The 16,322-nt window shown below is 44.3% G+C and overlaps 1 protein-coding gene across 2 annotated transcripts in view; it reads right to left on the bottom strand.

The window, feature by feature from the left end:
* Window positions 1–16,322, bottom strand: part of ANXA11 (annexin A11) — a 292,276-nt gene that overhangs the window by 94,861 nt on the left and 181,093 nt on the right. For both annotated transcript variants that reach the window (XM_069611028.1, XM_069611027.1), the window contains 2 exons: window positions 13,400–13,479; window positions 9,141–9,197 (listed from right to left, as the gene is read on the bottom strand). In XM_069611028.1, coding sequence (XP_069467129.1) covers window positions 9,141–9,197; window positions 13,400–13,479 — 137 coding nt within the window. The remainder of the gene's footprint in view (window positions 1–9,140; window positions 9,198–13,399; window positions 13,480–16,322) is intronic.

The following is a 16,322-nucleotide window of genomic DNA, read 5'->3' as shown; positions in this document are numbered from 1 at the left end:
TGTGACTCAAGGACTTGTAAGGTGACCTATGCAAGAGCAAAGGTGTGTGGGCAAACAGGTCTAGCATTTTTACACCCACAGTAAATTGTGAATTCGGAAAAAGCCTGCCCCTTCGATCTCACCAAGTATCTGGATCGATGTACTCTTGTGCTCTAGGCAATATTTAACTTAAATCCTGACACAAAACAAGATATTAAAAATACAAAGTTTTACATTTTTGGGCAGTGGTCTTTAATTTGTGTGGCTCACGCCTAGGTATTTATTTTTGCACTCTTACATACGATAGCACTAACAAGCAGTCCTCCGGCTTCTTTCAAATGCTTAGAAACTGCACAGCCTTAAGTAGTCTTGATTCTTAGAATATAAACACAGCCAGCCAGCCACAGTAAACCAAACGAACATTGGTGCATTTCATTTAGCGTCTTTGCCGGGGCATGGGCCCTCAAGCTTCAGGAAGATCCAGTGCTTCCAGGCACAAAGTTCACAAGGAAGTCCAGCGAGGTACCTCCTGGAAATACCAAAGGGTGTGGACTGCAATATGCCAGCTTCCAACTGAGCGTAGTGCCATGTGCCTGCTCCCCTGGCAGCGCTCCCTTTGGGGTTGCACTGCCACATGTACACTATCATATTTGTGTACTTCCTACAGAGAAACACAACAAGCCTCGAGCACCCAGAAGAATACGCGCAGACAAAACCGACACACACCAAAGACTGAGCCTAGCACGCATCAATGCAAGGAACGTTGGCGTTTAGCCCCAATCATTATGATGGCAGTTGTTAATTTCTGAACTAATAATTTACATCCTTGACAAAGCATGCAAGTTAGTGTGGAACACGCAACAGCTTTTTTGTAGTCTTCCAAGAATAAATTCACAAGCCCTCTGGATGTCATTTACATTCTGTCTCGCGAGGATAGCTCAGCAGCAACACACTCAACTTGGAAGCAGGACGATGCGGAGCAACACGGGTTCGATCCCTAGGTTCGCGATTAGAAACCTCTGGGTATTATTAAGCGCGTTATAAATAACCTATAGTATCATTCAAATGCGTGGGCACTGTTAAAGCCTTGCACTTCAGGCAATACAAATGTGCATTCCTAGGCACTACAGATGTGCCCTTTCAACGCATAGCCCTGCAGTGTCATTTGGATATGATATGATAGGTTATTTATACCACGTTTAATACCCAGAGGTTTCTAAGCGCAGACCCGGGGATCGAACCTGTGTTGCTCCGTACTGCCTTGCTTCCAAGGCGAGCACGTGGCCCGAGCTATCCACCCGAGACAGAATTTATTTCAATAATCAGAGATTAAAATGAGCACAAGCATCCCAACTTTTCAGACTGACCATACTCTCCACATGTTAAATAAAAAAATTTGCTCATGAGAACTGCCGAAACCGAACTGCAATCATCATTTTTTGTCAAAGTGCATGCACCCTCCCTGTAATATAGATTGGCAGATCTTTCCAGAACCACAAGATTCAAGATTTTTCTATATTTCTGCACTGTGTTAGCAGTGCAAAAATTCACACCATTTTTCAAGTGCAGTATGACGGGTTACCACTCACCAGTTTGTATGTCATGCCTGTTAAGTACATTAGCTATTTACACTCCGCTGTAGTAGATTAATTCTAAATGGGCTTGTTTTGGGAGTGCATATGTTTTTGCGATATGGGCTGAATGATGATATACATCTCGACATTGTTTATGTGGGTTAAATGCTCAGTTGTAAACCAGACATGTCACACACACCTGTATAAGACATTGATCAAAATAAAGTGCAAATACACGGTTTCTCTTCCTGTTTTAGAATACACAGAGCTCTGCAAATATCAAAATGTAAATAAAGAAACATAAATGTAATGTGTATATATGCATAACGCTCGATTTTAACTGTAGTCTCATCCAATTTCGATTTTGAAAATATATCGATATAGCTCCAAAACTCGATATATCGCCCATCCCTAGTTTGCGATTAAGGCTACACTCACTACTCACCCAGTGCAAAAGATCATAGTTGTCAGCCTTACCATAGTATGATCACAAGCAGTCTCACACTGTATGGAACCAGCTTGTGCATTTCTGCAAAGTTGAACCGTTCACCCCATGCTGAGCGGAGCTAAAGATAAGTGTCCCCTTGCAGCCGGTTTTCCTTTTCGTTCATTTTTCCTTCTTTTCTCTTCAGTTTTTGACTTCTCTGCCTACTTTCCCTCTTCCGTCCCGTGTTCCCAGGGCCTCCTAACTCCCACCTCACGCCCTAACCCATGCCAATTGGCTGTCGCAGCCCCCCTGACCACCTAGTGTGTCCAGAATGGGCACTCATTACCAACTTCCCCCAGACCCGCTTGGCCAGCCAGCCCTCAGCTAAGGGCTAGAGGCAAAGGGCAGCTATCTACTGAGAAACTCCCCTCCATGTTTGCCCTTGTTCAAATGGGATGCACGACACAGACCGCCTACAGCAACTGATACGGTAAGTGTAATGTGGGCAGGGAATACAGCCATTACAGTACTCCAGTAAAACCCCCACTTTATTAACCAATATCTTATACCACATGCATCTAGCCAAATTGTGTAAATTCGCCACATTTTGCATCTAGCCTGAAATGTATCGCACTTATGGGGATTATTGGGGGTAGGGAATGTATTGCATGTAGATGGAGGTTTGGGGGTAGGAAATGTGTTGCTCCTAACTAACCGTAATAAAAGCTCGCCATTCTTCATACTCACCCTCAAACATTAGTCTAAACACAACCACTGCACCACAAACCACACGCCATTCACAACACCCAACATGAAACCAAACCATGCACAGCCATATCTCAACACCACATGACGGCTACCAAACCGAAAACGCACCTATGCTCAGTGACCGGTTTTTCTGAACTGAAGCTGCCAAAGCTCTCTTGCTCTTCTCCATCTAAATCCCACTAACAAACCCACCGTAACCCCTCAACCCCCCTTCCATTGCAGATCCACCAGAGCACCAAGATACCATACAAGTGGCAACAGGGCACAGTACAAGACTCATTAAAATTACTTTCCCAGGGTACAGGGCAACTTGTAAATCAATCAGTGACAGATTTGCAGATGAGAAATTTAATCCGTGGAAGTGATAAACCCGTGCCACCTTCTCCCCAAACACAAGTGAAGGAATGTTTACGTACAAAATCGACCAAGAAAAAACTTAAATATGCACAGAGAATAACCATGTTCTTATTTTCCACATTAATTTCACCCAAAATTCTCAATGCTCCAGACACTAGCCACCAAAAAAATAGAAAAGAGGGAAAAGACATCGAGGAAGAGGGCTACGCTGTGGTCACACTTGTGAAGCTGCGTACTTTCAGCAGGCAAGCGTGCAGAATGTCGACTACTAGCCATGTTTAATCGCAAACTTACTTCATCTGGGGTGAAATTCGAGTGAAGGAGAGGCTGCCTAGAAGAAAACTCAAGAGGTCAAAATGTTGAGACCAGCTTGCTAATGGTCTAAGGTTTGCCACCACTGGGAGAAAATGGGTGGGGCGCTTGTCAGAGCAAAGAGTTTGCGAGTTGAATGCAAGGAAAAAAAAATCTCTCAAATGCAAATATTGTCAAGTAAAACAGGTTATACCTGCAAGTTATGGAGGCTGTTTTATCGTTGTGTGGAGATCGGTGTACCCGCCTCTTTCGACTGAAACACAGGCAGCATCTACACTCGCCCACAAGCGGGCTGAGGGGAGGGGGAACATTGAATCACAGATTCCAAGCAAAAGTATTTAATATTTTTCTCACATCCCTATTACCTTACTCCTCCCTCACCCGTAACAGACAGGGGGAAGAGGTCAAAATGGGGGTTGGGGAGCAGCTTCACAGATGAAACTTTAAAAATAAAAATAGTTTTCCCAATTAAACTTTTCTAAATCACTGAAAAAGAAAATAAGAAAGTGATCCATATTTTTGTAAATGCACCGGCGAATAAGAAGCCAACTTCAGCATCGTCGTCCGAAATGCAGAAAGGAGGGTAGGACTGATCAGACTCCCGACGGTGAGTACAGAATGTTCAAAGTCTTCAGCCCTCCTGAGCCCCCCCACCCACTCCCACGAAATGAATCCTCGATAGGGCCAAACCAACACACTTTATGTTTTCGTTATTCACAAGATGTGCTTTGTGTAGTACTAACGACTAACGCAATAGGAGCCGATGGCTCCCAAGGCAAAATAAAACGTAGGCTCTAATCCACATTAAGAACCATCAAATTTAGGCTGGAAATTCAATGAAGGCGCATTCATAACACAAACCATTTGAACTATATTTTGTGGTTTTGCATTGGTGTTTGCTCAACTATATTACAAAGAGTGACTGAAGCCTGTTCCCTGCCTCATCCTTTCCCTATGCTTTGGAGCATCCTTTCCCTATGCTTGATCACCACCTCACCTTTATCCAATCTCCCCCCCCTCCCCAATATGAAATCGAATGAGCTTGGAGTGTTCGTCATATGAAGTCTTACTGATCTTCTGTGCCTTTTCCATTGTCTTCCCGCAAGTCGGGGGGGTCTTCCTTCCTGCCCTTATTGGCTAGGACAGATTTGGTTAATTATTGGCTCATCGACCCAAATGGGCTCACTTACAGGATACCATTGGAAGAAGTACGAATGGCTCCACATAATTTATTGTAGAGAGGGCCCGACATTCAAACTATTGACTAATGCGGGTTGGATAAATTCACCACTCACTCTGTTGAGATGTTACACCCTCCCTTTGGTCTGGGGGTGGTACACTGAGGAGTGGTACCTTTTTATTCCCCAGTTCCCATACTATTTCTCAAATGGCTTACACACAAACTAGGGACCATTGTCACTAATTATGGTCTCTGGGAATCCTTCCCTTCTGAACACCTCTTCCAGCAAGTCCAGAATTGCAGTACAAGGGGTAGCTGCTACCATGGCCGCGTCAGGCCATTTCGACAGGATATCAAGCATTGTGACTACAAACTGTTTTCTTCTGCTTGCCTTCTCATATGGACCATTTAATCAAGGCCCACCCACTCATATGGTGATAGGAGTGAGAGGCTACTCTCAGTTTGCAAACCCTTGTCTGAATTGAGGAGTGGGCAAAATGATCTGTATTTCCATGCCGGGCCAGCAATAACTGGACCTTAGAATGTCACTTGGTTGCTGTGATTCCCAGATGTTCCATTTCAAGAATTCTCTGGAAGGTTTGCAGACACTAATAACTCCACCTCGACTAACAATTCACCATGGTCTAGTTCTCTTATCCACTCATGTTTGGTAACAGAATTCGCCACTTGGACCTCTACCCATCTACTACGTGCAGGTCAGCTCTTCTATGATATTACCATCTTTTCCCAAATGGCAATTTCACCAAATATGTTAGCCACAATTTTATTATTTTACCACAAACATGTAGATAGTAGGTTGGGGTGAGGTATATTGAGAGAACGAGTGTAAGGAGGGTGAGAGAGGTCCCCCCCGCTGTTTGTGGTTAAAAGGAAAGTTGCATAATCATCGAAATTACCATCAGCCCAAAAATAAATGTATAACTTTTTTTTTTTTTTAAAACAAATCGGCACACTTTCATAGACCTTCTACTGTGTCAGGAAAGGGAAACTGAGAAAAGGTCTCCTATGCAATGTAGTTTTCCTAGGACATATACCTATTCACTCATGTATTAATCATTTCTGCAACCTCATGCTTAAGATGTCTAATTTGAGGGTTGCCCGTGCCATTTCTTACACGGTCATTACCAATAGCAATGGCTTATGATCAGTGTGAATGGTTACTTGCTGAGTACCTTGCATCCCCTTCAGTTATTACCCTTGAGGCATAGGATACTAGGTCTTCCACCCCTTCCACCCCCCCGCCCAGCCCCATCAACAGGGAGTAGGTGGGATGATTTACCACATAGCCCCCTAGGTCAGGTACTGTGCATGTGTGCTCTTTTCTCTTAGCCAGCGCCCGTTGGCACTTAATGCTGCTCCTTTATTCGTGGTTGATCGCAATGGGTGAGTGATGGCAGCAAACATGGGGTTGAATCTACTGTAGAATTCTGCCAACCCATGGAAGGATATTCAACCTTTATTTTGTGGGACTGGTGGCATCATTGGATGCTGCCCAACAGTCCTTGTTTAGGTACTATCTCCCAAATGTGTCCTACATAGTCTCTTCAGCTCTGAATCTGCGCTTGCTTCGATAGTTCGCCTTCGCCCTGTGTCTCTACACTTGCAATTCTTTGCAGCATATGGGTCATGTCCCATGGAAAAACGGTGGTGGTCGTCAACCCGAATAGCATTCTGCAAAAATCAGAAGGTCCTGAATGGAGTGATGAACAACATCACAGACTTCCTGCTTTCCAGGAGAGGCTCTGGTGATGAGCCTCCAAAAAGGTACACGTTGATGGTTTCATGACCTATTAGGCAGTTGAGCATCTCCGAAATGATCAGCATTGGAAACCCATCAAAGTTAACAGGCTAATGTCCTGATGTGCAATGCACATCCTGACCTTGTCATTTGGTTTGCACGCCACAAATATAGCTTCAATGATTTTCTCCACCATCAGCATTTCAATTCTGCTTTCAGTTCGTCCTTTATGGCAAAAGGGATGTTCTAGGCCTCGTGCATGATGGGGACAGCGCCCTTTTTAGCTTGGTTTTGTGGACACGTTCCCATAGACATCAGTTTCTTTATGAATACTCAGGAAGAACAAGTTACTTTCTTACCTGGTAACGTTCTTTCGATGGGATGTTCCTCTGACGTATTCCACATCTTTGACAGTAATGACCGCAGCATAGCATTACTGTCAAAGATGTGGAATACGTCAGAGGACAAAATCCCCTCGAAAGTGGTATTCTGAATTTGCAGTTTCCTCATACTGCCAAAACCTGTGGTTTAGCTCTAGAGTTGTCCTCCGACTGCTTTGGTCTTTCTATCCTAACACAGTGTTGCACTTCTCCCCCAGCTTGACCGCTGCGATCCGGCCTTTGAATTCTGCAACTGCTTGAACAACCCCCTAACAGTCTTATTTTGGAGCCTTCAAACCCTTTCAGATTCTGGACATCAAACTTGCACAAGCTGCATCCGAGACCTCGCTAGTTCAGAATCCCCCATTTTCCGTGATATTATGGTGCAAGTGTTGGCAAATAAATCCCCTCGATAGCCACTTGGCATTTGGGGTACATTTGATGCTGGTCATTGATGCTCGTTACTTCTGGTGCAGCTTCAGAGACCTGTAGACAGTTCACCTTTTCACATCTGGGTGCGAAGTAGCATTTAAGCCACAGGTCATGTTTGCCCCAAGTCTAGGCAAGACTGACAGTCCATGCATCGTGACAGAAGCATTTTATTTCTTCCATTTCAGTAGCAGGTTCCTCTTGCCCCAAATGATCAGTTTTCTGTCTTTCTCTCCTGCTTCTTCATGTTCTTTATGGCATTTAGAGCAGTCAATCGTTCTGATGCCAAGCACTCTGTCCGGCTTCCCTTTATGGCTTTCCCCCACAGCTCAGCTGGCAATGGGAAAGCAGTAATCTCATTGATTTAGCAAATAGGAAAAAAAACATAACCAGTGCAATGCAAACACATTTTTTACCCAACTCAATGCTATAAATCTCAACAAATTTGGAAGGCTGAAGGGCAGAGTGAACCTGAAAGGATTTGAACCTGTGACCATGAGGTCAAACACAGATCCCTGTAGTGTAATGCATTGGGCCACTAAGGCACAGATCTGGCTAACGCAATACGGGAGTTTACTTGTGATTCAAGTTTATGCTCCAGTAACAAGTGATAGTTTAGATTAACCATGGGTTTAAGTGTTTTGAAGTAATTATGCATTGATTGTTATGTTCTAACATTTTCTTTCATTTCTGATTTTGATTATTATTGTGTGTGCATGCAGGAGGATTCTTCAATATCTAAGATTAAGCAAGATTCTATTCAGGACTGAACAATTGCTTTGAGGTGGTGGCATTTTTATTTTAGGAGTTGCCCAATAGACTCCTCCGAAGAAGCACTGACTGTGAAACAGGTGCAGGTAAAAATGAAGCGGGTATGATTCATTACAGTATCGAGTACAAACAACACAGGCCTGATATGTCAATGTATTAAAATGACTTTTCAGAACTTCTTACAAAATAAGACATTTTCTTAGAAGTGACCTAATTATATATGAAGAACAAATCTACAAAAAGAAATTAAGAAAAAATCAGAAGGCACATAAGAGAAGGAGCGCCCCATGCCCCCAACACACAACGTAGGCTTTGAGCACTTTCCCACTCAAGGCCCAGGTGTTTTCCAGTTATTTTAAAATCTATTTTTCTTTAAGTTGGACCGTCTGGACCCCTGCTGGTTTATTTCCTAGTTTAAAAAGCCCCCACACCTTCAGAAGAAGAGTTTTCTCTTGGCTTGAACCAAGCAGAAGACAAGAACATCTCTGGGAGCCATTGCCCCCCTCATCCGGTTTGCGATTTGATGGACGATTTGATGGTACTGCACCAGTCCCACTGAGGTGGTTTTTGGTCAACCTCCAGTAAAGGGGAGCAATGGTCTTGCTATTGCCCACCAAGGCTAGACCATTGCGCCCCTTTACTGAAGGCTGACCAACAAGCACCTCGGTGTGACTGGTGCAGTACCCAAGAATAGAATTTGCTCTGTTAATAGCGGAAAGCAAGGTCGTTCCACAAGGTATGATAGTCTCCGTAAAACGCAGTTCAGCCAGGTTCAAAAGAGCCAACAGATTACAGATCATTTTTGGTGCGAGCAGAGCAAATAAATCTGGGTTTGGCTTAAACTAGTGAAACATTCCAAGGCACTCTACCACAGCAGAAGGGATATCACTACGGAGGGCATCCTGTAACATGGCAAAATTTAAAAACAACTGCCATTCCAGATTTGTATTTATTTCATTTGTATAGTGCACCAGGCCCAAGGGCACATAAGGGCAGATGTAGGAAGCACAGTGTAGCATTTGGCAGGATCAGGCACCATAGGATGGCAAGAATAGTGGTTAGCTGCAAAAGCACAGACCGCCATCCGAAGGCTTTTAAGTGATGCCGCTAAAGAATGTTTCAACAAGAGACAGTGCTGATATTTTACCATAACTACAGCCCCAAAACATACTTGGTGACCAAAGCTCTGCTTGGTATCACTAACCTGGACATCCCGTTTCACCAGCGACATGTCAACAGTTGTGCTTTCATCACGGTTTCCCTATGAAGATAAAAAGGAACACAAAATCGATTTCTTTTAGTTGTAATTACCCAAAGACAAACTCCTACAAACCACAGAAGCAAGACAAGCACCTTTACAGCCTCCTGCAATTAGTATAGACACTCGCACTCCTCCACATACTTTTAGAAAGCCCAGTTTAAATGTTTTGTTGACTCATGGACATTTGGATTCTTAAATCAGTATCTAGTACTTTTATATCGCACTGGTAGCAAGTGAGAACACTGCTGCGTTGCCACAGCCCGGAGGAATACAGACATGGGCAGCAAATGACGATTGCCAGGTACATCCAAGTTGCCCACTTATCTGCTAGACAGAATCCAGCTCCCAAGGCAATCTAGCCTCTTATTGTTGCATTATCATCCATTAGTTCAGTGATCTTCAAACATTGTCATAATGCGTGTCCCCCTCTCCCCACGCTTGAGTATAAAATATTGTTTCTGGGACCAAAGGACGTCCAGGGGGACCCCAGGCTCTTTAAAATATAAGCAGATGTTCTACAGCTTATAAAAGCAATTGCCTTAATCCTTTTTTTTATATTGAAAACAGTCTCTCTTTAAAAAGAGTCTGGGCCCCCCGGACATCCTTCGGACCCCCAGGAGAGGGGGGCAGCCCCCCGAGTTGGAAGACCACTGCATTAGTTTGTCACAGTCCTTTTCAAATATATTTCTTGCCCCTGACCTCCTGCTGGAAGGTGGTCTATGCTTCAACCATCTTTTGTGTGAGGCGCTCCATTACTGCTAAAATGTTCTTCCTGCCCTGCACTATCTCCTCACCAAGCCCAATCCAGGGCACTTTATTCTACAGCTACAATTGCATAGGTAAATGCTCACCTCTTGTTTTTATGCTGCTTCCCTCCTGCCTCTTTTCTGAGCTAGGTAGCTTTAATTTCTTGCATCTCTCGTCACAGTATTTCTGATGCAGACTATGCACAAGCTTGTCCTTCCTCTACTGCCTCCAGGCTGCCGTTATCCATCGATAAACAGAGTGCAATACTCAGAGGTCTGCAACCATTGGCTCTACACATGTTTCGAACTACAACTCCCAGCCCCCCCCCATTATCCATCAGTGGCAAGGGTCCAAAACATCTGGAGAGCAAAATATGCTGCAGACCCCTGCTCTAGATGAACACCCGAAAAACGTGTATCCAAGCCAGCTCAGTACTTCAACATAGGAGAAGATTTTGCAGAAGGTGGACTTCGGATCTGCAGCCAAAACCCTGGGCATTGAATTCCTTCATTATGAAGACAGAAGACAGGACACTGGAAGGACTTTTGCAGCAAGGATCATGGGGAATGCTCTAGGCAAGGTTTTCCTCACGGCTGGATGCGGCTATGTGGATTTGGTGCCTTTTTCAGGAGCACAAAAGAAGACAGATTATGGCCGGTCATTTGCAAGGTTCTGCACTCTGGTGAGGGGACTTTTTGGACTGGAATCGTGCCTCTGGCGATTCGGAAGGATGCCCACAAAGTTTCAGCGGGATTCGGAATTCGGAAGACTGTGCACCACACAATGTCTAGAGGTCCCATGGCATTTGGTTATTGCAGCCCTGCAAGACCACAGCACAATGCGTGATGGGTCAAAATGCAGGCTTTCTTGGGTCTAGTGGGACTCACAAGGCTATGGGTCAGGGTTGTCGTTTTGGAGTACCCAGGTCGATTGGAAGGAAGAGCAACGGCAGGCTCTGGATACACAGCAGGCTCTTGGGTCACTGGAAATCTTTTGAGCCGCAAGTTCTTAATCTTTCTCTTCGGTTGTGGTTCCAGTGGTCGACTACCTCTTCAGCTTCCAGGTTCTGACTTTTAAGCAGGAACCCAGCCAAACAAACAGCCTTGCGACATTCAAACTTGTGGGGGTTTGCAATCCTTTCCGGACAGCCAGCTTCCCAGTTTGAACTGGAATCTTGTGCTCAGGCTGGAAGACAAAGGGCTGCAGTGCTGTGGACTCCTCCCTCGCTTTCTGCCTTCACAGACACTCTGGAGCCTGGGCGGGGAGTCCACAGGAACTCCCACCGAAGATAAAAATCACACAAAAAGAAATTTCCCACCCTTGATGTCTGGGGAATGAACAAGAAAGGAAAAGGAACACTAATATGAAAAGGGGCCATTTTGGTACAAAGAGCACCCAAGGGTGCCTTTTAACGGGGCTGGGCAAACAGCCCACAGTAAATGTGCACTGAATTAATAGAAAGGTTCACTGCCACCAGCCAGTAAAGGTAGGTTAGTCCTTGTAACATAAATGTTACATGTAAAATGAGAAAGGGAATACTCGGTATCTCCCCAGCGCTCGACATATGGTGGGTGGTGCTGGTCTCCCCTACTAAAATGTAAAAGGGACCAAAGATCCTTTCCACCCTTGGGAACTGTATTTGTCACAAGGTTAGCCTGAGAAAGTTAAAAGGGGAGTCTCTAGGGCAGCCCAGCAACAATAGGCACTTTATTGCCAAAATGTTGTCAAAGAGGATGACTTTAAAAGGCACTATGGAGAGTCTTAAAAAATGACACCCATAAAAAGAGTAAAAGATTCTGTGGGTGTGGGAAAAGGTTCCCACTCAGATGTAAGGAAAAATAATCCCACAGTAAAAGCAAAAAGTTCTGGGGTGGTCACAGGTCGGGTAGATTATCATTACTATGAACATCTTACCCAACGAGGAGCATGTCTGGTACAGCAGGCTTTTGTGCATGGTCTCTTGTGATTTCAGTGTAGTTTTGGAGTGTTTTCTGTGATTGGGAGTCCTCTTGTCCAGTGCACCCAGGCCCCTGCTGGAAACCTCCTAGGGTGTCTTCCGTGCAGCCCCTGGACCTTCAACTAACTCTAAAGTAAAGTACTTACTTGTTCTAACAGTCTTCCTTATGAACTCTGACTTTTGCTACTTAAGAACCTATCCTGACCTGCCTGTTGGACAGTAGACCCAAATGAACCCCCCTTCTGCCACTGAGAACACTCATGCTCCAAGAAGAAGGAATACTTCTAAGGATTGGGCCTTTTGGCTATAAGTGTTTAAAAGTTACTTACCCGCAGAAGAAGTTGGGTGGTAACTAACTCAGAGTGAACAGTTACAAAGGTTATTACTTACCTTAGAAATGTTCTGCCATTCTGAAAAGTATACCCAACATCTTTCTTTCCTTATAAACTGTTTCGCCATCGTAACAGAAAGTAGATGTAAGGTTTTATTACTCACCTGTGATTTGTTTGTGCCTCTTCCCAAAAGTAATACTGTAGGTTTCACTTCACTATTCCCGTTAGGATAAATGTATGAGTGTCCCCAACTGGGTCTTGCTTCGCCTGACTTGCTAGTCTGCATTAGGTTTTACCTACCTAAAATACTGTTTAGTCATTCATAAAGTGTAACACTGGGTTTTGCTTTCCCTGGTCTGAATAAGACGGACACAAAAACAGTCTTATGTTTATACCTGCCCTTAAGTTTAAGCTTCTGTAAAAAGTATATAGGTTTTACTTAACTTGAGTATAACTGTTATCCTAAAATAAATTATTTGATTCCCTTAGTCTGTAAACTGAAAAGCAACCGTAATTAATATTACACACTAAGGTCCAAATCACCTGAAACAGTTAAAGGAGTTTTACTGTTCCTATAATAAGTGTTCCACTATTCACAAAAAGTATATTGTGCAGTTGGGTCACTAAGCGATTCCTTGCTGAGCGTCATGGTACAACTGCTAGGGTCTACTACTCTTATATTACTGAAATTAATCAAAAAATTAACTATCGGTTTGACTTCCCTAGAACTCCTGTTAGGTTATATGCTTTGGTCTGTGTACCTTCATAGCATGTTTTTCTATAATGTGTTTATATGATCTGTGATCTTACTTATTTCCCCCCTCCCCCCGCTCCCTCCAGATTTATCTGGGCCTACTTTTATTTAAATAAACCATTTATTTTTTTTAACAATACGTAGTGTTTCAGTGTTTCTTTGGACCATAGGTATAATACAATTTCATTGTACTGATTGTACAGCCCTCTCTCCCTCCCAAGATAAGCCTGGTTGCTCAGTCTACGCTACCCAGAACTCAGGAGGTACAGCCTTATACTAAGAGTGGAGTCTTGTACTCTAGTTGAATGGTTTTACTAAGCCCTTAGTTGGACTTCAGAAAAACTGTCATAAGACTCCTGCAGTACCAGTACTGATGTACCTCAGTTAAACAATGCTACAAGCCCCTTAATACCTGAGCGAGTGAGATCAGAAGCCGCTGGAAGTGCCCAGAGGTCTCGCTTTTGATGGCCTGCTCAAGGGTCTTCTTATACTCTGCAAGTGAAAAGAAAACTGAGTTTAGTCACAGAATACATACTACAAGTTGCACATTAGAGGCTAATAGGAGAGAGCTCAAAGACAAAAGGCTGTCTGATGGTTTAGAACAGGTAAAACAAATATTAAAATAGCCTTACATTGTCCTTGCGGACATGGAATGTGCGTATTGCATAAAAACCACCACTCTTGCTTTTTCCACGATGGATGCGTTAAAATAAGTGCTTCAATTATCCAAATCAGCAAATTTGGTAAGCAGTCAGTGACAATGAACCAGCCACACCAGGGAAGGAAAGAAGAGGGTAGAAAAGGGACAACCATTGCGCGGGATAGGATGAGGGCAAAAGAAGGGGTGTACAAATAAGGGAGTAAAAAAGAAGAAGTTACTTACCAACTGTAACATTCTTTCGACTGGATGTTGCTCCCACGCATTCCTCATCTTGTGATATTCGTATCCTGCCAGCTTCGCTGCTTCGGAATTATTTATTTATTCATTTTTCGGCAGAGGGCGCTGTGCACAAGGTCGTGGCGTCGATGTCCCTCGACGGGCTCTGTACTGTGCCAACGTCACCATCAGTACAAATAGCTTGTGCCGCGCCCGTTAGATTCAGTTCTGTTTTTTCCAGGAAATATTCGAGGAACACAGGCGGGCCTCATAACTGATTCTTCGTGAGAGGAAAATGCAAGAAACGTAAACTGTACTGTGGGGTAGGATGAGAGGGGCGATGAGGGATACGTGGGAGGAACATCCAGTCAAAATAACGTTACAGTTGGTAAGTAACTTGTTCTTCGAATGGATTGTGTGCTCCCTTGTATTCCTCATCTTGTGATAGACTCCCATAGCAGTGGTAATTTTGGAGGTGGGAGTACAAGTGATTGTTCTCATGGATGGAATGAAGTACCGCCCTGGCAAATAAACCCTCATTGGAGGAAGAGGCATCTAAGCAATAATGCTTGATGAAGGTATGCATTGATGCCCATGTTGCAGCTGAACAAATATCGGCTGCAGGGACTCCTCTTCAGAGCCGCAGCAGTAGCCATCCCTCCTAGTGTAATGGGCTCGTAGCCCAACCGGTGGGTCTTTTCCCGCCAATCCGTAGCACTCAATTATAGCCAGAATGATCCTGCGTGATATAGTTTGTTTTGTCACCGCTAATCCCAATTTATGACCTGTATAACCTATATAAAGTTCATCTTAACGTAATTTTGACATTCTTGAAATGGAAAAACAGAGCCCTTTTGGGGTCTAGTCTATGCAGTCTCTCCTCTTCTTAGCCCAAATGAGGATGATAAAATGTTGGTAATATGATTTTTTGTGACAAATGGAAGTCACAAACTACTTTTGGTAAGAAAGATGGTTTTACCTTAAGAACCACTCTTCTTGGAAAAAGTAGTATATGGAGGTTTACATGAGAGAGCCTGTAGTTCACTAACCCTGCGGGTTGATGTTAAGGCTACAAGAAGGACAGTCTTCAATGTTAGAAGCCTCAAGGGACAGGAGTGCAGAGGCTCAAAAGGTATACAAGTTAGAAACTTAAGTACTAGATTTAAGTCCCAAGTTGGGACATGAAAAGGTACTGGAGGGTATACGTTAGTAAGCCCTTTCAGGAATTGAATTATGAATGGAATTTTGAAGTAAGATACCTCTTCCGAGGAGCGCTTGAAAATGGACAGCGCAGCTAGATATCCTTAATTGTTCCGATCTGGAGCCCCAGATTGGCTAGATGCAATAGGAAAGAGCACCATTGTGGTGCCACATTGAAAAGGGTCCACATCCTTATCTTTGCACCACTTACTGAACTTGTTCCAACGACATTGGTACAAAGATTTCGTTGCTGGCCTTCTGGCCGAAAGCAAAATCTCCATTACGTCATCCGGATGATCCCAAACCTTGTATATCAACCTCTCAGAAACCATATGTGAAGGTTGAGTGTCTTGATCTCTGGATGGAGAACCCGACCTTCCTCTTGCGAAAGAAGATCCTCTTTGCGGAAGACGTATTGGAGGGTAGATGGACATGTCCAGAAGGTCCGGGTACCACGTCCTCCTGGCCCAATCCGGGGCAATTAGGATCATGGTTTTTCTGAACTTTCTCAACATCCCGATTACTTACGAACACGTCTCCTAGAGCTCCTCTTTGAGGAAATTCCCTTGAGCAGTACTGTTCGCACTTCCGGTTTACCGTGGTCACAGACAGATCCACTGGAGGGGTTCCCCAAAGGGCAAAGATCTCTAGAAGGACTTCCTGAGCTAACTCCCACTCGTGGGAGACTGTGCTCTGCTTGCTCAGAGCATCTGCCGCCGTGTTCTGCTCTCCGGCTAGGTGAACTGCCGACAGAGATTCCTTCTCGTATTGCCCAGACCAGAGCTGCATTGCCTCTCTGCACAGTGGTAGTGACCCTACGCCTCCTCTCTTGTTGAGGTAGTACATGGCCACCGTGTTGTCCATCATTACCAGGACATTCTTTCCCTGTACAGAGGGGAGGAAGGCCTTCAGCGCTAGTCTGATTGCCCTCGGCTCCAACAGGTTGATGTGTAGTTTGGACTCCGATTAAGTGAGGCATCCGTTACTACGGTTATCTCCGGCCATGGTTGCCAAAAAGATTCTCTTGAGGATGTTGTCGTAAGCCCACTATAGTAGATTAGCAACTGCGCTCGGGACTTGCAAACGATTCGACATACTCCCCGAGAACTGGGAACACTGGGTTGTGAGGGCCCATTGAAGGGATCTCATTCTCAATCTGGCCTCTGGCACCAGAAAAATACAGGATGTCATGAGGCCTAGCAACGTCAGAAAATCGAAGGCCAGTAGATGCTGGGCATTCTGGAACTTTGTTACCATC

This window comes from Ambystoma mexicanum, chromosome 8 (assembly GCF_040938575.1).
Source record: "Ambystoma mexicanum isolate Mex_15411 chromosome 8, UKY_AmexF1_1, whole genome shotgun sequence".
Taxonomy (NCBI): domain Eukaryota; kingdom Metazoa; phylum Chordata; class Amphibia; order Caudata; family Ambystomatidae; genus Ambystoma; species Ambystoma mexicanum.
This window is presented reverse-complemented; position numbering and strand designations above follow the sequence as displayed.